The 24869-nt window shown below is 49.1% G+C and overlaps 1 protein-coding gene across 1 annotated transcript in view; it reads right to left on the bottom strand.

Moving 5' to 3' along the window:
- The window catches only part of LOC139233679 (integrin beta-3-like), an 88057-nt gene that overhangs the window by 51746 nt on the left and 11442 nt on the right, over positions 1–24869 (bottom strand). Inside the window, exons 2-3 of the mRNA XM_070864084.1 lie at positions 20053–20138; positions 3154–3355 (exon numbers count right to left, since the gene is read on the bottom strand). Coding sequence (XP_070720185.1) covers positions 3154–3355; positions 20053–20138 — 288 coding nt within the window. The remainder of the gene's footprint in view (positions 1–3153; positions 3356–20052; positions 20139–24869) is intronic.

Genomic DNA, 24869 nt, shown 5'->3' with positions numbered 1-24869 from the left:
GGTTTGGAGATAAAAATCATGAATCATAAAAATCTGAGCAGACACAGGGCTGGTTAGCTCTAAGAATGTTGAGCAACCAGTGATGATACAAATTAAGTTCCTCATTTGGATACAAGTTGTGCCGTACTCAGTGATTGAGGTCACAACACACTCACCACTCACTTGCACAGTAAACATTGGAAGGAAGTTGCTCTCACTGATATCAGTTATGTGGATTTCCTGATTGCACGGGGGTACTAACAGAGTATCTATAATAACTGAGGCATAGCTCCAATTGTTATCAGCGGAACTGCATCGAAGTTGTCAAAGTGAATGAGATGCACTCGGCCGAATTTTGCATTAAAAATGATTGCATTCCCGCTAGCTTTCAGCACTTTTAGAGTTGACAATTGGTAGAGTTTTGATCTCAATAAAGGAGAAAGTATTTTTAACCGAACAACCAGGCCATCACTTCCCCAAAGTTCCCGCAACAGCTGCTCACCCATATCCAATCCTGCCCAAGCCCTGCCCTGCTACCCCGACCCCAGGTTACAGAGGCCCTTTGGACCCAGTTCAAAAACACCACACCCCAGCCAACGCCCTACCCCTTCACAGAGACTCTTTCTCTCCAACTCCAGCCCTCCCAGTTCATACTGGCACTCTACCCCCTCAACTCACCTGGTGTGCTTCTTCCCCTCCAAGTTAGTTCAAGTTGGTGTTTCTCCTCTATCCCATCAGTCAATGCTGGCACACCCCCTCTGTCATGTATCTTACATTATTATATATAACTGTATCCTAACATGCTATACATGACTATAATAAGATATGACCTGTAACCACCAGCATACCTGACCACCAGGGGTGCACTTGCAAGAGACAGGTATATAAGGACAGGTCTCAGGCAGGTGCAGCATTCCAGAGCTGTGAAATAAAGGTGCAGGTCCAGAGTGACCTTGACTTCACTACATGCCTCGTGTGAATCTGTACTGAGGGGACAGGACTTTACACCCTCCCCAGTTGTTTTCAGTTAATTCTGCCACTCTCCTTCCTCCCCTACCCCACAGCACCAGTCCAGTAGAGTACAAGTGGAAAACCCATGACTTCTGCCTTCCCTCCCCGGCACCCCTGCCTCCCTTGCCTGGTGACCCTCATTCCTCCCAGGACCATTGCCAACCTCACCCAATCCAGGATGTCCCAACACTGGGAAAGTGCCAGAGATGCAGTGGGCAGCCGGGACCCCGCGAGCCCTGGTGTTCCAGCCACTTCATGCGTGAAGCAACTGGAGTGCCGATAGACTGAGCTTTATACAGCACCTTGGACAAGGCCCATGGGCTACATACTCGACCCAGTAATGTTGTCCATTGCTGCTAGGCAGGTTGCGGGTCAATCAACCCATTAACTTCATCTCCTCGATTGAATCTGTCGTTTCTTTCCCTCCCCATCTTTGCTCTTTTCCAGTCCCACTAAAATACTTGTTTATCTTTTAGTTCTGATAAAGAAAAAAGAAAGACTTGCATTTAGATAGCGCCTTTCACGGCCACCGGGTGTCTCAAAGCACTTTACAGCCAATGAAGTACTTTTTGAAGTGTCGTCACTGTTGTAATGTGGGAAACGCAGCAGCCAACTTGTGCACAGCAAGATCCCACAAACAGCAATGTTATAATGACCAGATAATCTGTTTTTTTAGTTATGTTGATTGAGGATAAATATTGGCCAGGACATTAGTGATAACACCGCTGTTCTTCTTCGAAATAGTGCTATGGGCTCTTTTACATCTCATCCACAAGACAGCACCTCTGACACGGAAGTGTCAACTTAGATTTTTTGTGCTCGTGGGACTTGAACCCACAACCTTCAGACTCAGAGGCGAGAGTGCTACCCACTGAGCCACAGCTGACAAAGGGTTGTACTTGACATGTTAAATCTGCCTTCTCTCTTTGTAATTGCTGACTGATCCGTGGCTGTCCACCATTTTCTGTTTGGGATTTCCATTGTTTGCAATCCTTCTCTTCCTTGTTTCTGTACAGCGGGTAGTCTGCTGCAGGAGCTGGCAGAGAGGGAGTGCAGTGACACAGTCTTGTGGCTTCTAAAGCTGACATTTAGTCAGAGAAAGCAAAGATCTCACTTAGCCACAGTGCAGAGGCCTGAGGCAGCATGGCAGCTAGTAACCCAGAGCTGTACCTTGGTGTCAGCTGTGGCTCAGTGGGAAACACTCTCCCCTTGGAATCAGAAAGCTGTGGGTTCACATCCCACTCCAGGGTCTTGAGCACAAAATCTAGGCTGACACTTTGAGGGAGTGCTGCACTGTTGGAGGTGCTGTCTTTTGGATGTGATGTTAAACCAAACGTCTGCTGTCTTAGGTGGATGTAAAGGATCCAATGAATCTTTTTTGATGAAGAGTAGGGGAGTTATCCCCGGTGGCCTGGCCAATATTCATTACTAAAACAGATTATCTGGTCATTATCACATTGCTGTTTGTGGGAGCTTGCTGTGCACAAATTGGCTGCTGTGTTTCCTACATTACAACAGTGACTACACGTCAATAGTACTTCATTGGCTGCAAAGCACTTTAGGATGTCTTGAGGCCGTAAAAGGTGCTATATAAATGCAAGTTCTTTCTTTTCTTTTTGGACCGTGGAATGCCACACCAGTGCACTGAGTGTCCGTCCACCACTGTCACCGAGAGCAAGCTCCAGCTTTATTGGTCTTCCTGGCACAAGTGCTGTGATAATAAGAACATAAGAATTAGGAGCAGGAGTAGGCCATTCGGCCCCTCGAGCCTGCTCCACCATTCAATAAGATCACGGCTGATCTTCTACCTCAACTCCACTTTCCTGCACTATCCCCATATCCCTTGATTCCCTTAATATCCAAAAAATCCTGTTATTTAGGGGAGAACCAAAGATCGTGGCTGCCACTTTATACAGGAAGACAAAGATATATTTACTAATTTCAACTTTTGCTGCATTAAGGCTACAATAGAAATGTAACACCGTCTCCAAGCTGCTGCACAGTGTAAGGGGAGTTCTGGGCTTGCTTACTGGACCACATTGGATGTGGGAGGCTGGGGCGGGCCGGGGGTTGGGAGAAACAGGGCCCCCCCAGAGGGGAGGGATGGGACTGGAGACACAGAGTCACATGGAGCTAGAGACACAGCCCCAGTGTGTTCCCTACCTCGACGCAAGTTGATGGCGACCTTTTGAGGAGCGAATTGCACAATCTGGTCCAATTTGCCGCTCGAGCCTTTCTCACTGAGAGACAAATTCTTCAGAATTTGGAAGGAGCCTTGGGGAAATTCGGTCGAATTCTCTTTGCAACCTTTCTGAATTAAATTCGCTTTTAGGTCACATCTTGAAGAGCTGCCTCCACCGAAATCCTGAAACAAATCACAAAACATTCCTTTTTCAATTAAAAATGTAATCTTGCATCAGTCACTCTGTGAGGTGAGGCTCACTAGAAAGAACATTTATGAATAAGGGCAGCAATTGCAGGGGCCCTCCCCTGGCTCTTAGACGTCAGTGGCTGGGCGATTGATTAGATTTACCAAAGCCTTGAGTGGGCATTGTTCTCAACACCTGCTTAGAGTGAGGCATCACTATTAATACCCCTACAGTGTAAAGTCCTGTCCCTGCAGTACAGACTCACATGAGGCACATGCTGAAGTCAAGGTTACTCAGGACCTGCACCTTTATTACACAGCTCTCGAATGCCACACTTGCCTGAGACCTGTCTTTATATACCTGTGTGGAACAGGTATGCAGTGTCTCCTGCAAGTGCACCCCTGGTGGTAAGGTATGCTTGTGGTTACAGGTCATCTCTAGTTACAGTCATGTATAGCATGGTAAGATACAGTTTTGTACAGTAGTGTGAGATACATGACATCACCCTCCCCCAAGGTCTTATTGTCTTTATAGATTCAGTCTCTCAGGTGGTCTACACTCTTGCGTAGTTCAGTTGTTTGCCTTGGTTTCTGTTTTTCTTTTGGTGTGATTGCTGGTATCTCGTCTGGGCTGTCTGTTTCGTTCAGTATGATTGTTGGTATCTCGCCTGGGCTGTCTGTTGAGACTGCCCTTTCCTCAGGTTGTTCCCTCTGTCTGTCCACCAGGTGTGGTGTGAGTTCCACATTGTAGTCTGCCTCTGGTTCTGCAGTTTTGTTGGTGAATCTAATTTTTACTTGGTCTACATGCCTCCGGCAGGTTTGTCCATTGTCCATTTGTAACACCAGTAGCCTGTTTCCTTCCTTGCCTGTTACTGTCCCTGCAAGCCATTTGGGACCCCTGCCATAGTTTAGCACAAACACTTTGTCCCCTATCTCATTCCACCTCCCCCTCGAATTTCGGTCATGGTATTCAGTTAGCTTACGGCGCTTTGCCTCAACGATTTCATGCATGTCTGGGAGGATTAACGAAAGCCTTATCTTTAATGTTCATTTCAACAATATTTGCGCGGGGAGAGCCCCAGTCAACAAATGTGGACGAGATCTGTATGCCAGCAGCAGTCGCAACAGGCGGCCCTGCAGCGTGGGACCTTGGATTTTAAGCATGCCTTGTTTAACGATTTGCACTGCTCGCTCCGTCTGGCCATTGGAGACCGGTTTGAACGGTGCCATCTTAACGTGATTTATGCCGTGGTCAACTATAAAATCTTGGAATTCTGCGCTGGTGAAGCACGGACCATTATCACTGACCAATATGTCAGGAATTCCGTGCGTGCAAACATGGTTCCAAGGCTCTCCACAGTGGTGGAGGTGGTGCTTGAGTTTAAAATGATGCACTTGATCCATTTTGAAAATGCATCGACGAGGAGGAGGAACATTTTGCCCATGAATGGGCCCGCATAGTCTACGTGCAGCCGTGACGACGGTTTGGTGGGCCAGGGCCAGGGGCTCAGGGGGGCCTCCCTGGGGGCATTACGGAGTTGGGCACAAATGGTGCACCGTCGGACGCAGAGCTCCAAGTCCGCGTTAATGCCAGGCCACCAGACGTGGGATCTGGCTATGGCCTTCATGAGAACGATCCCCGGGTGCTCGCGGTGGAGCTCCCGGACAAATGTCTCTCTGCCTCACAGAGGCATGACTACTCGGCTGCCCCACATCAGGCAGTCTGCCTGCAGTGATAGTTCATGCATGCGCCTATGGAAAGGTTTAATCTCCTCGGGGCAGGCATCGCGAGCCTCTGCCCAGTCACCAGTTAAGACACAACTTTTGACTAAAGATAACGTGGGTCGCTGGTCGTCCAGGCTCTGATTTGGCGAGCCATCATAGGCGAACCTGTGGACTCAAAGGCATTGATTGCCATGACTATCTCACAGTCCTGTTCGTCAGACCCTTCCATGGTCGCCAGGGGTAGCCTGCTAAGTGCATCGGCACAGTTGTCTGTGCCTGGTCTGTGCCTTATTGTGTAGTCGTAAGACGCCAGCATGAGTGCCCACCGTTGAATGCGCGCTGAGGCGTTGGTGTTTATTGCCTTGCTGTCGGATAGCAGGGACGTGAGGGGCTTGTGGTCGGTTTCTAATGCGAACTTGGCCCCGAAAAGGTATTGGTGCATCTTTTTGACACCGTACACGTACGCGAGAGCCTCCTCCTCCTCCCGCGAAAGTGACCTGGAGGCATAAGCAATGGGTTGTAATTTACCCGCACCATTGACATGCTGTAAAACGCACCCGACCCCGTACGCTGACGCATCACATGTAAGAACTAGCTTTTTACCTGAATCAAAAAAAGCCAAAACACTGTTGGAGCATAGAAGGTTGCGTGCCTTATTGAAGGCGCGTTCCTGGGCGTCTCCCCAAAACCAATCACAACCCTTTCTGAGTAGCACATGGAGAGGCTCCAGCAGCGTGCTCAAGTTCTGCATAAAGTTCCCAAAGTAATTGAGTAGCCCGAGAAAGGCGCGCAGTTCCGAGACATTCCGGGGCCTGGGTGTCAGACGAATTGCTTCGGTTTTGGATTCTGTTGGGCGGATTCCATCAGCGGCAATCCTTCTGCACAAAAATTCAACTTCGGGCGCGAGAAACAGACACTTGGATTTCTTGACTCGTAGGCCTACCCGATCCAACCGCTTTAGTACTTCCTCCAAATTGCGGAGATGGGAGTCGGTGTCCTTGCCCGTGATGAGTATGTCGTCTTGAAACACAACCGTCCCCGGGATGGACTTGAGCAGACTCTCCATGTTGCGCTGGAATATGGCAGCTGCCGACCTGATGCCGAATGGGCATCGATTGTACATAAAAAGGCCTCGATGTGTGTTGATGGTGGTGAGTAGCTTAGATTCTTCGGTCAGTTCTTGCGTCATATACGCAGATGTGAGATCTAGTTTCAAGAAAAGTTTTCCTCCAGCCAATGTGGCAAATAGGTCCTCCGCTCTGGGCAGCGGGTATTGGTCCTGTAGGGAGACTCTGTTTATGGTAGATTTGTAATCCTCACAGATTCGTATGGATCCATCAGGCTTCATGACTGGGACGATGGAACTTGCCCAGTCGCTAAATTCCACGGGCGAGATAATGCCTTCCCGCAGAAGCCTGTCCAGTTCATGTTCAATCTTTTCCCTCATCATATAGGGCACAGCTCTAGCCTTGTGATGGACCGGTCTAGCATCCTGTGTGATGTAGATTTTAACTTTAGCTCCTTTGAAGGTGCCCACACCTGGCTGAAAGAGATGTTCAAATCGACTTAGAACTGTTGAGCAGGAGGTCTGTTCCTCTGACAACATGGCGTGAACATCATCCCATTTCCAATTTAGTTTTGCCAGCCAGCTTCTCCCCAGCAGTGCTGGGAGATCTCTGGGGACAATCCATAGGGGAAGTCGGTTCACCGTCCCTTTGTGTGTGACTGAGAGCATGGCGCTGCCAAGGACTGGGATGACTTCTTTGGTATAGGTCCTTAGTTTGGTGTCGACCCTTGTGAGTTTTGGTCTGTTGCTTTTGTGCGGCCACAGCTGTTCAAATTGTTGAACGCTCATGAGAGACTGACTTGCTCCCGTATACAGTTCCATTTGACAGGTATCCTGTTGAGTCGGACCCTCATCATTATTGGGGGCGTCTTGTTGTAAGAACAGTGGCCATTGATCGTGTTGACCTGCTGTACCTCGGTGTGCCGGGCACTGTCCCCACCGTCTTCTGGTCCGCTTTCCGACCCTTCCGATTCGTATACCAGCCGAGCTGCTGTTTTTCTGCACATGCGGGCCAGATGCCCTGTCTCGTTGCAGTTTCTGCCAATGGCATGCTGAAATCGACACCCCCTTGATGAGTGCTTTCCCCTACATCTCCAGCACAGACCGCTTCCATTGTTTCTGAAGGATGAGCTGCGTCTGGCTGTTCTCTCTCAGTTTGTAGTTGATTGCTCGCATTGTGGGTTGATGAGGCGTGAACGGCCGTTCATGTGGCCCTTGATGGCTTCTGGTGCCACTGCCTGCTGTTGAAGGCCTGCTCTCCTGCCTTTGTCTGTGTGTGGGGGTGGCGGCTTGTTTAACACTGTGAACCCCTTGTTCCGATGTTTCGTTAGTTGTCGTACCCGCAGTATAGATCAACCTCGTTTCTTCTTCTCCTGTCAAGAATGTCTGTGCGACCAGTGCTGCTACCTCTAGGGTCAAGTTCTTGGACTCTATGGGCTTTCGGAATATGCCTATGCGGCCTATTCCTTCAATAAAAAAGTCTCTCAGTACTTCTCTCCTTAGTTCATCAGGGAACTCACATAAACTAGCCAGCCTCCGAAGTTCCGCCACAAAGTCGGGTATGCTCTGGCCCACATGGTGTCTGTAGTTGTAGAACCTGTGTCTGGCCATGTGTAGGCTGTTCGCTGGCTTCAGGTGGTCTCTTACCAGTGTGCTCAACTCCTCAAACGATTTGCTTGCTGGTTTCTCAGGTGCTAGCAGGTCCTTCATTAAGGTGTATGTTTTCGAGCCACAGAAAGAGATGGGCACTTCTCTTGTCTGCCTTATCGTCGCCCAACCAGTCTTTGGTTACAAAGCTTTGCTGGAGCCTTTCTATAAAGTCCTCCCAATTATCTCCAGCATTGTATTTTTTATCTGAGCCGTTGGTCGCCATTCTCTGGATTCTGTAATCCCGTAACTCATCGCCACTGTAAAGTCCTGTCCCTGCAGTACAGACTCACACGAGGCACATACTGAAGTCAAGGTCACTCAGGACCTGCACCTTTATTTCACAGCTCTCAAATGCCACACTTGCCTGAGACCTGTCTTTATATACCTGTGTGGAACAGGTATGCAGTGTCTCCTGCAAGTGCACCCCTGGTGGTAAGGTATGCTTGTGGTTACAGGTCATCTCTAGTTACAGTCATGTATAGCATGGTAAGATACAGTTATATACAGTAGTGTGAGATACATGACATACAGAGATTTAAAGTAGTTAGTAGAAGGATTAGAGGGGAGATGAGGAACCATTTCTTCACCCAGAGGGTGGTGGGAGTCTGGAACGTACCACCTGAAAGGGTGGTAGAGGCAGAAACCCTCACCACATTTAAAAAGTACTTGCACTTAAAGAGCCGTAACCTACAGGGCTACGGACCAAGAGCTGGAAAGTGAGATTTGGCTGGATAGCTATTGGTCGGCCTGCGCGGATTTGTTTCAGGATTTCAAAATGGCCTCCTTCTGTGTCATAATTTTTCTGTGATTCTAAACAGAGACAAGCCATCACCATTAATACTCTTACAGAGACAGGTTATCACTATTTAATACCACTTTAGTGTGGGTACATTTATTAATCCACCTTCAGAATGAGGGCTCCCTTTAAAGTCATAATACCCCTTTATAGACTGACGTGCACCCTGAACACCCCTCAAGACTGAGCATTGTCATGTATGTAACCTTCATGCAACTGTAACCTTCATGTAACTGTAACCTTCATGTAACAACACTGCATGCTGTATACACCCAAGAAATGCACACCTTGACCACAGGGGGTGAACTTGCGGGAAACACTCCTCACCTGTGCATCCAAGTATATAAAGGGAGGTCCCACGCAGGGTCATCACTTCTTGGTCCTGGAAATAAAGGTTCAGGTCACATAGTGACCTTGTCTGCAGTACATGCCTTGTGTGATTCTATAGTAAAGTGTAAGGACACTACATTTGGCGACGAGAAACGGGAATCAACGACCCACGAGGATGGTCACCGGTAGCACAGAGGAACAGTACTGTGTTAGTGAGGAACGGGACGATTTCGTTGAGAGGCTCCAGCAGAGCTTTGTCACGAAGGATTGGCTGGGAGAGGAAGCGGCTGACAAGCGGAGGGCGCATCTACTGACCAGCTGTGGACCCAAGACGTATGCGCTGATGAAAGACCTTCTCGCACCTGAGAAGCCGGCGGACAAGTCCTTTGAAGAGCTTAGCACTCTGATCGATGAGCACCTCAAACTGGCGAGCAGTATACACATGGCCCGACACCGGTTCTATACATACCGGCGTCGGGAGGGACAAAGCATATCGGACTTCGTCACGGACCTTCGGCGCTTGGCCAGCCTCTGTAAGTTCACAGACGCCTGCAGGGGGGAGATGTTAAGGGATTTCTTCATTGAGGGCATTGGTCATGCCGGGATTTTCAGGAAGCTAATTGAGACCAAGGACTTGACTTTGGAAAGGGCAGCGTTGATAGCTCAGACCTTCATGGCAGGGGAAGAGGAGACCAAGATAATTTACGCGCGCACCCCTGGTTCCAATGTGACGAAGGATCAGGGAGTTAACATTGTAAATGCGACACAGAACCCCGCAGGCAGGCAAGGACAATTCGACACCGCCCAGGCAGCAACAGGCTTTAGGGTGGGCCCGCAGCAGGGGGATCGGCAATTCACGCCATCACAAGGGACAATGCATCCCGGGATGGGACCATTGACACTCACCAACAGAGTGCTCAGGAGTAATCAAAGAGACAATCAGAGAGGAATGCCTGGTAACAGTTCTTTTGTTCACAACAATCTCAGCTCATGCTGGAGGTGTGGGGGCAGACATGCTGCAAAGACCTGTAGGTTTCAACAATTTATCTGTAGGAACTGTAACTTCAGTGGACATCTGGCCAGAAGATGCAGAAAGCCCGTAGCGAGGCTAGTTTACGAGGTAGAGGAACCAGACGAGGGGTCTGCAAGGCAGGTTGATGCTTGGGGCAAAGCTATGGACGCTGAAGTTTAGCGGGTTCATGTGGCAGACATCCACAGCTCATATACCAAAACGCCACCTATGATGATGAAAGTCCTATTAAATGGCATCCCAGTACGCATGGAGCTGGACACAGGAGCCAGCCAGTCACTTATGAGTGCCCAACAATTTGAAAAACTATGGCCACTCAAAGCTAGCAGGCCCAAACTGGAACGCATTGACACGCAGTTACGGACGTACACCAGAGAGATTATCCCAGTGCTAGGCAGTGCAAACCTGGTGGTCACACACAATGGATCGGAGAACCGGCTGCCACTCTGGATTGTCCCGAAGAATGGCCCCGCGCTCTTGGGAAGGAGCTGGCTAGCCGAGATGAACTGGAAATGGGGAGATGTGCACGCCATTTCATCTGTGGAGCGAAGTTCATACTCACAGGTCCTACAGAAATTCGAGTCACTTTTTCAACCAGGTGTCGGGACTTTCAAAGGCACCAAAGTAGTGATACGCATCACCCCGGATGCCAGACCAGTGCACCACAAAGCCAGAGCTGTGCCGTATGTGATGCATGAGAAAATTGAGAGTGAGTTGGACAGGCTGCTAAGAGAGGGCATAATTTTGCCCGTTGAATTCAGTGACTGGGCAAGCCCCATTGTTCCTGTCCTTAAAGCGGATGGCTCGGTCAGGATTTGTGGCGACTACAAGGCCACCATCAACCAAGTGTCACTACAGGACCAATACCCGCTTCTGAGAGCGGAGGATCTTTTTGCCACGCTGGCAGGTGGCAAGCTTTTCACCAAGTTGGACCTCACTTCAGCCTACATGACTCAGGAACTGGCTGAAGAATCCAAGCTACTGACCACCATCACTACGCACAAGGGGGCTATTCGTTTACAATAGGTGTCCGTTTGGCATTCGTTCAGCGGCCGCTATCTTCCAGAGGAACATGGAAAGCTTGCTTAAATCCATTCCTGGAACAATCAAATTCCAAGACGACATCCTAATCACGGGTCAAGACACCGAGGAACACCTCCACAACCTGGAGGAGGTGCTACGCCGACTGGACCGGGTAGGCCTGCGACTAAAGAAGTCCAAGTGTGTGTTTTTGGCCCCAGAGGTCGAGTTTTTGGGCAGGAGGGTTGCCGCAGACGGGAATCTAAAATGGAGGCGATCCATCGTGCGCCCAGACCCGGCAACACATCGGAGTTGCGTTCATTTCTGGGACTATTGAATTACTTCGGGAACTTTCTGCCAAATTTAAGCACATTGTTGGAGCCACTACACGTGCTTCTGCGTAAGGGTTGTGAATGGTTTTGGGGGGACTATCAAGAACAGGCTTTCAATCGAGCACGGAACCTGCTTTGTTCTCACAAGCTGTTGACCTTGTACAACCCCTGTAAGAAACTGGTTTTAATGTGTGATGCATCATCCTATGGGGTTGGGTGTGTGTTGCAGCAGAGTAATGATGAGGGCCAACTCCAACCTGTGGCATATGCCTCCAGGTCACTCTCACAAGCAGAAGGTTCGAGTTAGAAACGGACCACAAACCGTTAACATCCCTGTTGTCCGATAGCAAGGCTGTCAATGTCAATACGTCAGCTCGCATACAGCGATGGACCCTCACACTGGCTGCGTATGACTACATCATACGGCACCGGCCAGGCACCGAAAATTGCACTGGTCACCACTGAGGGGGCGTCGGAGCAAAGTGCGGAGATGGTCATGGTCGTTGAGGCTTTCGACACCGCAGGCTCCCCCATCACAGCCCGCCAGATCAAAATCTGGACCAACAGAGATCCCCTCCTATCCCTGATAAAGAAATGTGTCCTGACTGGAGACTGGGCGCCCGCACACGGGGCGTGCCCCGAGGAGGTCAGACCGTTTCACAGACGGATGGACGAGCTCTCCATCCAAGCCCACTGCCTGCTATGGGGCAGCCGGGTAGTCATGCCCCAGAAAGGAAGGGAAGCTTTCATCAGGGAACTCCACAGCGAGCACCCTGACATCGTGTTAATGAAGACCATTGTCCGGTCACAAGTATGGTGGCCGGGGATTGACTCAGACCTGTAACACTGGGTTCGCAGTGCATGACGTGTGCCCAACTGGGCAATGCCCCCAGAGAGGCCCCACTCAGCCCGTGGCCCTGGCCCATCAGGCCATGGTCATGCATTCACGTAGACTATGCGGGCCCGTTCATGGGAAAAATTTTCCTGATTGTTGTCGATGCATACTCGAAATGGATCGAGTGCATCATATTGAATTTGTGCACGGCATCCACCACCGTGAAGAGTCTGCGTACGGTCTTTGCGACCCATGGCTTGCTGGACATCCTGGTTAGCGATAATGGCCCGTGTTTCACTAGCTATGAATTCCAGGAGTTTATGTCGGGAAATGGTATCAAACACGTCAGGTCAGCACCGTCCAAGCCAGCTTCCAATGGCCAGGTGGAACGTGCGATTCAAATCATAAAACTGCTCCGGATTCAAGGACCCTCCCTTCAGAACTGCCTATCACGCCTCCTGCTGGCCTATAGGTCCCGGCCGCATTCACTGACAGGAGTCACGCCCGTGGAACTACTCATGAAACGCACGCTTAAAACGCGGCTGTCCCTCATTCATCCAGCCCTGTCAGACATTGTTGAGGACAAGCCCCAGTCCCAAATCAAGTGCCATGATCGCAACTCAGTGGGGAGATGTATAGAAATCGATGACCCCGTATTCATTCTCAATCATGCTTTGGGACCCAAGTGGCTTGAGGGTACTGTAATTGGCAAAGAGAGGAATAGGGTCATCGTGGTCAGACTTAACAATGGGCAGATATGCCGCAAACATCTGGACCAAGTAAAGAAAAGGTTCAGCAGGGACACTGAGGAACCTGAGGAAGATCATGAGATGTTACCCATACCACTGCCAGTGAACGAGCAACAAGGACATTCACCAGCATGCACAGTCCCTGCGGCCAGCCCGGACAAGCCGGAATCACCTCAGGCAACAGAGACGCATGCCAAGGCTCAACCACCAGAGCCCCAACTGCGGCTCTCCACGAGAGAGCGTCGACCACCTGAAAGACTTAAATCTTTGACCCAATAAGACGTGATGGGGGAGGTGATGTCATTATGTAATCTTCATGCAACTGTAACCTTCATGTAACTGTAACCTTCATGTAACAACATTGCATACTGTATACACCCAAGAAATGCACACCTTGACCACAGGAGGTGAACTTGTGGGAGACACTCCTCACCTGGTCATCCAGGTATATAAAGGGAGGTCCTACACAGGGTCATCACTTCTTGGTCCTGGGAATAAAGGTTCAGGTCACATAGTGACCTTGTCTGCAGTACATGCCTCGTGTGATTCTATAGTAAAGTGTAAGGACACTACAGGCACCATTATCAATACTTCTTTAGAATGTGTGGCCATCATTAATCAGCTGAACCAACATAATGGGCGATGGATGGATGTGTGAGGGTCATCGGAGTCTTCAGGCAGGGGTCATGGCTTGAGATTCTCCAGAATTGTCTTTGAAGTGTTTTATATTGGCCCCCTTATAACGGGGCCTGGTAACCACAAGGCAGCAACTTCTGGTATATGTACATGAGCAGCAGGTCTACAATGCTGTATCTTCCCACCCCTCCAGTGAGAACCAAGCTCCTGAGGGGACGTGACAGGTTTTATGCAGGGAGGATGTTTCCCCTCGTGGAGGAATCTAGAACTAGGGGCATAGTTTTAGAATAAGGGGCCATCCATTTAAAACGGAGATGAGGAGAAATTTCTTCTCTCAGAGGTCCGTGAATCTTTGGAATCCTCTGCCCCAGAGAGCTGTGGAGGCTGGGTCTTTGAATATACTTCAGGTGGAGATTTTTGAACAATAAAGGAGTCAAGGGTTATGTGGAGCGGGCAGGGAAGTGGAGTTGAGGTCAAGATCAGATCAGCCATGATCTTATTGAATGGCGGAGCAGGCTCGAGGGGCCAAATGGCCAACTCTTGCTCCTATTTCTTATATTCTTATGTTCTTATGAGCTGCGCCTATATTGGTGCAGTAAAATGTCTTTTAAAGTATTTAAAAGAGATGACCCTGCCCTGATACAGTGTCAGGGTCAGGAGCAGAGGTCAGCGGTGGAGTGTGTCCAGCAATAGGAATGAGTGACTGCACCAAGATGGGGCTGCTGTTTTGATTCAGCTAACTGCACTGTGGTGAATGCTTGTCAAGTATGTAATTCTTAAATCCAGACTTGTTTCTGTTTCAATAGCTGTCAACAGCTGTCCTATTCATTGGGCAATAAAAAGGGACCTTCATTACTCAATGTATTGTTTTGCAGTCTGGCTATTGAATCGGTTTCAAATTCCGAGATACTTTTTTTATATTCTACCAACCTTCAACTGGGCTAATTAAACATCTCCAAAATTTACAACCTGTCCAAACTCCTCAATAATTCTTCACAATACAGATCTGACTCATTCACTACTTGGGCAGGAATGAATAAATCTTCATACAATTTCCGGGCATATTCATTGAATCTGCTCAATTTAAAATGAATTTTCGGGGTATGGGCGATTCAGGCAAGGCCAACATTTATTGACCATCCCTAGTTGCCCTCGAGAAGGTGGTGGTGAGCCACCTTCTTGAACCGCAGCAGTCCATGTGGTGAAGGTACTCCCACAGTGTTGTCAGGAAAGGATTTCTAGGATTTTGACCCAGCGACGATGAAGGCGATTGTAACGTATGTACCTGTGAGTATGCTCGCAGGTTTGTAGAGCTGTTGCTCCCTTTAATCAGGGGGCACTTGTTTAAAGTATTGCAACTAAAATAGTTGTAGAGATGTTGCATTGTGAGTGGCTTAGCCAGTCACGTGATGTTTGCAAGACTCAATAAAACCCCAGCCATTTGGGTCTAGGTCATCTACGATGAGGTATGCAGTTGTGAGCCTAGTGGATGAACTGATAATGTGTAGTTTTATTGTTAAACCATTGTGAATAAACCAACTAGTTCTCAATAGCAACGTGTTGCTATGAATTCTTAAGCAGAGAACCCATGAAGCAAATACATTACAGCGATATATTTCCAAATCAGGATAGTGTGTGACTTGGAGGGGAACTTGGAGGTGATGGTGTTCCCATGCACCTGCTGCCCTTGTCCTTCTAGGTGGTAGAGGTCACAGGTTTGGGAGGTGCTGCCGAAGAAGCCTTGGCAAGTTGCTGAAGTGCACCTTGTAGATGGTACACACTGCAGCCACGGTGCGCTGGGGCTGGAGGGAGTGGAGTTTAGGCTTGTGGTTGAAGAGCTTATTAAGCAGACTGCTTTGTCTGGGATGGTGCTGAGCTCCTTGAGTGTTGCTAAAGCTGTACCCATCCAGTGGAGAGTTTCCATCACACTCCTGACTTGTGTCTTGCAGGGTGTGGAGAAGCTTTGAGAAGTCAGGAGGTGAGACACTCGCCACAGAATACCCAGCCTGTGACCTGTTCCAGTGTCGTGGCATTTATGTGGCTGGTCTAGTTGAGTTTCTGGTCAGTGGTGACCTCCAGAATGTTGATGGTGTGGGACTCGATGATGGTAATGCCGTTTTATGTCAAGAGGAGGTGGCTAGGCTCTCTCTTGTTGGAGATGGTTATATAGCGCGAATGTTACGCGCCACTGAGATTAATTTACAAGGACAATATTTGCCCTTGAATCAGAAGCATGTGCCCAGTTTACAATTGTAGTAGCGAAAATCTCAATCAGGGGAAAAGTAATTTGGTAAAGTTAAAACCCAAAGCAAAAAAGGCCGAGAGAAAGGTTTAATGTATTCATGGAGGAATAGCCGAATCCCACATTCCAGCAATTAGGCTGAAACACAGAACAACGGGTCTCACAAGGGCTAGGACTAAGGTCAGAGAAATTCTCTGAAGAGATAACACTCCCGAGAGTGCAAACAAGATAAATGTTGACAGCTCACAGAAATAATGAGATGAGGCTGCCATGTTCGAGTCACATGAGATAGCAGAAACAAAGCCCCTTTGAACTGAGGATAGCCAGATGTATCTGTCAAGGACACAGTCTAAGAGTTAGAGCCTGGGAACAAGTTCACAGAAATGTAACACGTAACCTGTAGGGGGCTTCCCCAGCAGCAGTGGCCATAACTGAATGTACCCATAAAATCATTTGAAATTGCTGTAAACTGTAGTAACCAATGTATTAGTAGCAGCTGGGCGGGGACTGGCGGCAAATAACCAATGGAACACTTCCCCGCATAGTTTCATTATTTTGACTGTATTCTGAATGTATAAATTGCAGCAGCACAAGCTGTCCCATGAGACCGACGATTAGAGCATCCAGTAAGGGTACTGATGCAACCAGTTCTCCCTTGATTAATCAAGTTTTAATAAACAATTCTTTTCTCTATATACGGACCTTTGTGTCGAGTGTTATATTTTTAATGCTGCACAACATATACGATATTACAGGCCCATACAACTTGTTTGCCTCTGCACTTCCTACATACAGCAAATAATGCCTTGGATGTTGGAAACATACAACAGCAACTTGTATTTATATAGCGCCTTTAACGTAGTAAAACGTCCCGAGGCGCTCCACAGGAGTGTTATAAGACATAACAGATAAATTTGACACCGAGCTACATAAGAAGAAATTAGGGCAGATGACCAAAAGCTTGGCCAAAGAGGCAGGTTTTAAGGAGCATCTTAAAGGAGGAAAGAGAGGTAGAGAGGCAGAAAGGTTAGGGAGGGAGTTCCAGAGCTTGGGGCCCAGGCAGCTGAAGGCACGGCTACTGATGGTTGAGCAGTTACGATCAGGGATCAGGGATGCTCAAGAGGGAAGAATTTGAGGAGTGCAGACATGTCGTGGGTTTATAAGGCTTCTGACCATGGAGAGATTTGAAAACAAGGATGAGAATTTTGAAATCGAGGTGTTGCTTAACTGGGAGCCAATGTAGGTCAGCGAGCATAGAGGTGATGGGTCAGAGGGAGTTGGTGTGAGTTAGGACACGGGCTGCCGAGTTTTGGATGACCTCAAGTTTACGTAGAGTAGAATGTGGGAGACCAGCCAGGATTGCGTTGGAGTAGTCAAGTCTAGAGATAACATAGGCATGGACGAGGGTTTCAGCAGCAGATGAGCTGAGGCAGAGGGCGAGACGGGCAATGTTACGGAGGTGGAAATAGTCCGTTTTAGTTATGCCGCGGATATATAGCCGGTAGCTTATTTCAAATATACAGGACAATAAAAGATCAGTGCAATCAAACTGGTGGTTACACTGACTCGAAAAGGCAGATGAATCATTTCCTCAATTTTATTTCCCTAATAAAACTGAACATTAAGATGTCTTAAGCAATATTCACTTGTTGCAGGAGACACTTGACATGTTGCTTTCTGTGTGAGTAAATGAGGGGAACTGAAGGTATCACCTCAGCCTGTGAAATCCTCTGCTAGCAACTATTTGAAATAATCAAACTCAGGCCATTTAGAGATAGTCACTGTTAATACCTCTTCTAGGTGGCCCAAGGGGTCAAACACTGTCCTTCCAATACACTAAGATATATAGTAAATGCAGAGTTCTGGGAGCGTTGCTTTATAGCTGGCCCATGATGCTCTGGTTTATCCGTGTGCTGAGATAGGCTGCCTGAAATGGAAAAGATTTCAATTCCACAACAATAAGGTCTTTCACGATGGTGAGCCAAGAAAATACCCTGGACAGCCTGATCTTCCAGAGGTTCCCACCATCGCAGAAGCCAGTCTTCAGCCAAAAAGCATTCACTCCACGTGATTTCAAGAAATGGCTGAGTGCTCTGGATACAGCGAAGGCTATGGCCCCCGACAACACCCCGGCTGTCGTGCTGAAGACTTGTGCTCCAGAAATGGCCGCACCTCTAGCCAAACTGCTCCAGCACAGCTACAACATTGGCATCTACTCAACAATTGCCCAGGTATGTCCTGTCCACAAAAAGCAGGACAAATCCAATCCAGTCAATTATCACCTAATCAGTCTACTCTCAATCATCAGCAAAGTGATGGAAGGTGTCATCGACAGTGTTATCAAGCGGCACTTACTCACCAATAACCTGCTCACCGATGCTCAGTTTGGGTTCCACCAGGACCACTTGGCTTCAGACCTCGTTATAGCCTTGGTCCAAACACGGACAAAAGAGCTGAATTCCAGAGGTGAGCTCAGCCGACTCCTTTCTGGCCTGCGGGGGAAATCGTTTCATGGGTCACGAAGCCAGCGGACATTCGCCGCTGGGGCGTCCCGGGCCGCCATCTTTATTTGTCGGCCAACTGTTGTTTCGGCCCAACAATGGCAGCCCTCGCATCGGTCGGGCCCCCATCGTACAGCCCAGCACGCTCTTTCCTGGCCCTGTGGATCGCGTCTGCGGTGGGCCAGTGGCGGCCGCCGAGTGGCCTGCAGAATGCGCAGCGGCCCTCCCCTTTAATTGAGGGGGATGGGCGCTGTAGTACGTTAGCGTTATGTGGAGCATCTGCATATCAGCGCCCCGCTGCTGCCCCGGGAGTGCCCCTCCAAAGAAGCGGCGTGACGGTGACAGCGTTTCGTTACCTTTGAGGGGCGCACGGCCCAATTCCTGGTCGGGGCGGGACTTCCGGGCCGGCCGCAAGAAGTCCCGCCCTGGAAGGTTACCACCCTCAATCGGGGCGCAGGACCTCAGTCTTGCATGCTGGGACTGATGCTCTCGTCACTACTGTCAATGGTCCCATTGACTATTCTACTGGTATCCCCAGACACCGCTCCTATGTGGTGTCCAGTAGACAAGCATTATCTTCCCTCGCTTTATTGATGTTCTGCAAATCTCATCAATCTGCCTCGGTCCACACTAAACAACATTTGCCACTGGTCAGCCGACCCACCACTTTCAGCACAAATCTTGATATCTTTTCTGAAGTGTGGACTTCCCATGAAATACGACAGCCATACAATCATTATGGAAAATGTTGGGAAGGAAAGTATCTATTGGTCCATCCAGCCTGTCCCGTCCAATTATGATGGCTTGTGCATCCCCATACCTACACTCCCCACTCACTGGGAGCCATGGAATCTCCTGGGAGAGGCAGGAAACTAGACAAAAACCCAGGCCAATTTGGGGGAAAAAATCTGGAAAATTCCTCTCCGGCCCCCTTAGGCAATCAAAATTAGTCCAGGAGACCATCCTGGCACTGAGCAACATACAAAGTACCGAGCTCTTTAGATATCCGCCCCAGCCAGAAATGGGTCCAGCTCGCACTTGAAGGAATTCAGTGAATCAGCATTCACTGCACGATCCCAAGATCAAACTCAATAAACCCGAGCAATTACTGACATTAACAGGATGTAGGGAAGTCCTTTACTTGAACATTGTGTTAGTTTGGCGGATGTTTGGTACGGAGGTAGATCGTGGCAGAGGAGTGGCGGAGGAGCGGCGGGAGATCGTGGCGGAGGAGCGGCGGGAGATCGTGATGGAGGAGCGGCGGGAGATCGTGGCGGAGGAGCGGCGGGAGATCGTGGCGGAGGAGCGGCGGGAGATCGTGGCAGAGGTGCGGCAAATGAGGGCTCAGGGCCCAGAAGGGCCGAGGGCCAGCCCACACTGCATTATGTGTGCGCACTAGGTCCGTGCAGCAGAGCTGGTCTCCTGTTGTCCTGGTTAACCCTTGCCACTGGATAATGGCCTAGCTCTGTCAAACCGTGCAACGGTCATCACACGTTAAAAAAATCCACGCACAGGCATCTTCCACCCCTTCAATTGGAGTTCAGGACTGGAATATCAGGTCCTTCATTGAAACATCTGTGAACTCATGTGGAAGCAAGTCATCCTCGTTCGAGGGATTGCCTAGGATGATGATGATGTGTTAGTGAGTTAATCAGGTAGTTTTAGCAGAGTTACTATTGATAGTTTCTCCATTGACAGTGGACTCCATAGCCTAGAGCTCAATGAACAATGAAGCTGTGCGGCTACTAAACACTGAGATGGTATCACTCTCATTCCTCTTACCTCTTGTGAACACCATGCGCAGACAGGCTCAATTTGCAGGCACTCCGCACATGTCGCTGCTCCATGTGTCCGGCATCTATTACTCCCTGAGAAAAAGACAAGTGAAATATCAACAAAAGGTACACATATCTACTAATCCCCCACTTCCACCCTATCCGGGGAACAAATTCCCCAGCTCCCACCAATATCATGTATTTATATAGCGCCTTTAACGTAGTAAAACATCCTAAGGCACTTCACAGGAGTTTTAAGACAAAACAAATAAATTTGACACCAAGCTACATAAGAAGAAATTACGGCAGATGACCATAAGCTTGTCCAAAGAGGTGGGTTTTAAGGAGCGTCTTCGAGGAGGAAAGAGGTAGAGAGGTGGAGAGGCTCAGCGAGGGAGATCCAGAGCTTGGTGCCCAGGCAGCTGAAGGCACGGCCACCGATGGTTGAGCGATTATAATCAGGGATGCTCAAAAGGGCAGAATTTGAGGAACACAGACATCTCCGGGATTGTGGGGCTGAAGGAGATTACAGAGATTAGGGAGGGGTGAGGCCATGGAGGGATTTGTAAACAACTCGAGGGGCTAGATGGCCTACTCTTGTTCCTAATTCTTATGTTCTTATGTTAAACGCTGCCCTGTGCTCCATGCCAGAAGCTGTTCCCCAGGCTCAAGCTCTGCAGACAGATTTCGCAATTGCAAAGTTAAAAAAAATCCTGTCTGTTTCTCATATTCTACCTCATCGCGAAAATCATTCCTGAAAAATGACAGTGCAATAAATATGTTTTTCTTGCAGCCATGACAGCCCTGTGGTGTTCACAAGGTTAATCTACCTGGGCCATAGCTTGCAGCAAACTGCAATACACAGCGGCAGTGTTCTCTCGGATCAAACGCTGCTGCACTGAAGGCCTTTGACAGCAAGTTGGAGGGAGGAACAAGGAATTCAGTTCCTGTTGGTCTGCTGTTTCTCTTTACCAAGGATACCAAGTTGGCAAGTCAATACACCCCACAAGCCCCCAGCACTTACACTGCCTCTTCTCCAGCTCTCTACTCGCTCAAACATGCTTTCTGATGCCTGCACCTATATAATCCTTTACTCCTTGGTGATCACTGCTCTGCTTAACCCCTTGATTGCTAGTAGGATCAGCCCCTGCTTGAGAGTTTGAATCCCATCCTCGTCGCCAATGTGATATATTCTTCATCATCATAGACGGACCCCCGAACGAGAATGACTTGCTTCCACAAGATTTCATAGATGTTTCAATGAAGGATCCGATATTCCAGTCCTGAACTCCAATTGATAGGAGGAAGATGGCTGTGCGTGGATTTTGTTAACGTGTGGTGGGCGTTGCACATCAGCCACCACATGGGCTCGACAGTGCTCGGCCTTTATCAAGTGGCAAGGGTTGAACCAGGACGACTGGAGACCTGCTCTGCTGCACGGACCTATTACATACACATAGGTCCGTGTTGCCTCTGGGCCCTCGGCTCTTTTGGGCTCCGTACCCTCATTCGTTGCACCTTCGCCCACGATGTTCCAGGGCCCGGTGCTCCAGCTCTATCTATAGCCCCGACCTGCGGTGGTGTTCACACACAGGTCGGGGCGGCCCACGATGATATATCCTTACGACATCACTAACACACAGACTTTACAAGATGGCTCCGCTACATTATCGTATTGACAGCAGCAGTTGCATTACCACAGTAGTCCACTAGGGGAGCTCTATATTACACTCTGGATAGTTTGGATCACTTTCTGGGCGACTTTCACAGCAAGACATCACCCCCACCCTCTCCCACAGATGGCAGGACAAGGTATTACAAGAGGGAAGATGGGGGTACATCGCCATCAGGCACAAGGATAGTGACACAACCCAACTGAACTCACACAAGGTGGAGTAAGTAGCTCCTGATCTCCCCTGCTTCTTCCATGGCCAATGTCAACTAAAACCCCCTAATCGGATCCTCATATGACTTGGGAGTGCTAGATACTGAAACAGGGTGGCTGACATGGAATCTCTTCTATTCCCCAGCACTTGACCAACTGGAGACAAGGCTCCTTGATGTGGGGATGTAAATAGGGTCTCTTTGTATTTGTAAGAAAAAGAGAAGATACTGGAAATCTCAGCGGGTCAGGCAGCTCTGACCTCTCCGTCCTCGGCCTCCTACACTGTTCCAATGAAGCTCAAGGCAAGCTCGAGGAACAGCATCTCATCTTTCGTTTAGGCACTTTACAGCCTTCTGGACTCAACATTGAGTTTAACAATTTCAGACCATAACCTCTGCCCCTATTTTGTTCCATTTCCTCCCTTTTTTTTTTACAACCCTCCCTTTTTTATATTTTATTTTTTCTGTTTTCCACGACAGCTGGTAATGATTTCGCCATTCACACCCTATCTAGACTCATCTTTTGTTTCCTAACTTGTGTCATTTCCGTCTCAATTCGGCCCATCATTCCTTTTGTCTCTCTAATCTCTCCTGCCTTCCACCCTATCACAGACCTTCCCTTTTGTTCTTTCCTCCCCTCCCCCTTTCAGGGCCTCTGCACTTCCTTAAGAATCGGTTACATTTTGAACATTCGCCAGTTCTGACGAAGGGTCACAGACCTGAAACATTAACTCTGCTTCTCTCCACAGATGCTGCCTGACCCGCTGAGATTTCCAGCATTTTCTGTTGTTATTTCAGATTCCAGCATCCGCAGTATTTTGCTTTTGTCTCTTTGGATTTGTGTTGGTTGCAAGATGTCGAGGGAAGATGAGAACTCGGCCAACGCTCCCTGCCAGACTCAGTAATCCGAACCCCGAGCCAGGTGGCCTTGCAGTACTCCAGAGCACTATTACGGATCGATCAGACTACCTGGCTTATTGACAAGGAGGCACAGGCCTGTCGCTGGAGGCTCAGAATCTCTCCGCTTGGCTCCACATAACCCTGACAGTCAATGACCTAAAGGGGGTCGGGCACTCTTGGCTGACTAAAAGCTGTGTAAAGCTCACTGGTGCGCTGTCCTAGTAAGCTGTTAGCGATCTGCTGTTTAAACTCCGTCACTTCCCTTGGAAGTTATTGGGAATCCCTAGGCTTTGGCTCTCACGTAGCTAAGATTTTGATTTCGGTAAGTGGGCTGTGTCCCTCCAGGTAACGAGTGAACACACCATATCAAGCAAACAGAAGCTCCACAGCTGCAGACGTCTCATTGTATTTAGTTTTAAGACTCTTGAACATGGCGATGGGTTTCTGCATGTGTCAGACACTTGACTGACCAGAAAAAGCATGAACTTCTCTCACCTTGACAAAAGTGCGTTAAAATGAACAGCAGCAGCAACCATCAAACATGTTACAAAAGACAAAGGCAGCATGGGGATATTCCGCTCAGCAAGAAGCTTTTTAGACAGTTACAATGGCAGGATTTACTGGGAGGAGTGTTACAACTACCAGTAAAGAGCCATGGCAGGCTTGGCTCAGTGGGTGCACTCTCGCTTCTAAATCAGAAGGGCGTTGGTTCAACATGGACATATTGGTGAATCTCCTCCATTGGCATCTAGGGCTTGCACCTGAAGCAGGCGTTAGGCCCATTACACGTGCAAATAGGGAGCTTACCACCTGTTTGAGGCTCCCTCTACAAACCTGGATTGTGCCTGTCTGCTGTCTTTGGTGATCGTGCTGTGGTCAGTATTCTCAGGTGCTTGCCAGTCAAACCAGAGGTCCTTAAAGTGACTGATGGAGGCAACCGCTGGAAAGGTAGGTTTTCATTTTTCTTCACAGTGTCAGCTGTGGCTCAGTGGGTAGCACACTCGCCTGAGTCACAAGGTTGTGGGTTCAAGGCCCATTCCAGGAACTTGAACATATAAATCTAGGCTGACACTCCAGTGCAGTGCTGAGGGAGTGCTGCACTGTTGGAGGTGCCGTCTTTTGGGTGAGACTTTAAACCGAGGGCCCGCCTGCTCTCTCTGATGGATGTAAAAGATCCCATGGCACTATTTCGAAGAAGAGCAGGGGAGTTATCCACAGTGTCCTGGCCAATATTTGTCCCTCAAATCAACAGAACAAAAACAGATGATCTGGTCATTATCACATTGCTGTTTGTGGGAGCTTGCTGTGCGCATGTTGGCTGCCGCATTTCCCACATTACAGCAGTGACTACACTCCAAAAGTTCTCCATTGGCTGTAAAGCGCTTTGAGGTGTCCGCTGGTCGAGAAAGGCGCTATATCAATGTAAGTCTTTCTTTCTTTTTACTTACCTTATTGTGGACCTGGGAGGAGGGGCAGGAGGGCTTCTCCAGGCTCCACGTTAAACCAGCGGGCCGCTGCTGGCCATTGCTTCCCCCCCACCCTCCCCCCCTGCCTCATCCACACTGAGATTGGCTCCCCCTGCCAAACTCTCCTTCCCACCTTGGCTGGCAGCCAAGCCGGCCGACCTTGCTACCACCTGGGACCGGTCTGTTGCCTCTGGGGCCTCGACTGGTGCCCGTCATTTCATAGGCAGTCTCTCAGAACCGAGGAAGATTTGCTTCCATTCTAAAAATGAGTCCTTAAGTGGCTGTACAGTCCAATACGAGAACCACAGTCCCTGTCACAGGTGGGACAAACAGTAGTTGAAGGAAAGGGTGGGTGGGGAGTCTGGTTTGCTGCACGCTCCTTCTGCTGCCTGCACTTGCTTTCTGCATGCTCTCGACGACGAGACTCGAGGTGCTCAGCGCCCTCCCAGATGCTCTTTCGCCACTTAGGGCGGTCTTTGGCCAGGGACTCCCAGGTGTCGTTGGCGATGTTGCACTTTATCAGGGAGGCTTTGAGAGTGTCCTTGTAGCGTTTCCTCTGCCCACCTTGGCTCGC

This window comes from Pristiophorus japonicus, chromosome 21, assembly GCF_044704955.1.
Source record: "Pristiophorus japonicus isolate sPriJap1 chromosome 21, sPriJap1.hap1, whole genome shotgun sequence".
Classification (NCBI taxonomy): domain Eukaryota; kingdom Metazoa; phylum Chordata; class Chondrichthyes; family Pristiophoridae; genus Pristiophorus; species Pristiophorus japonicus.
The sequence above is the reverse complement of the archived record's forward strand: the minus strand, read 5'-3'. Positions and strand labels throughout refer to the sequence as shown.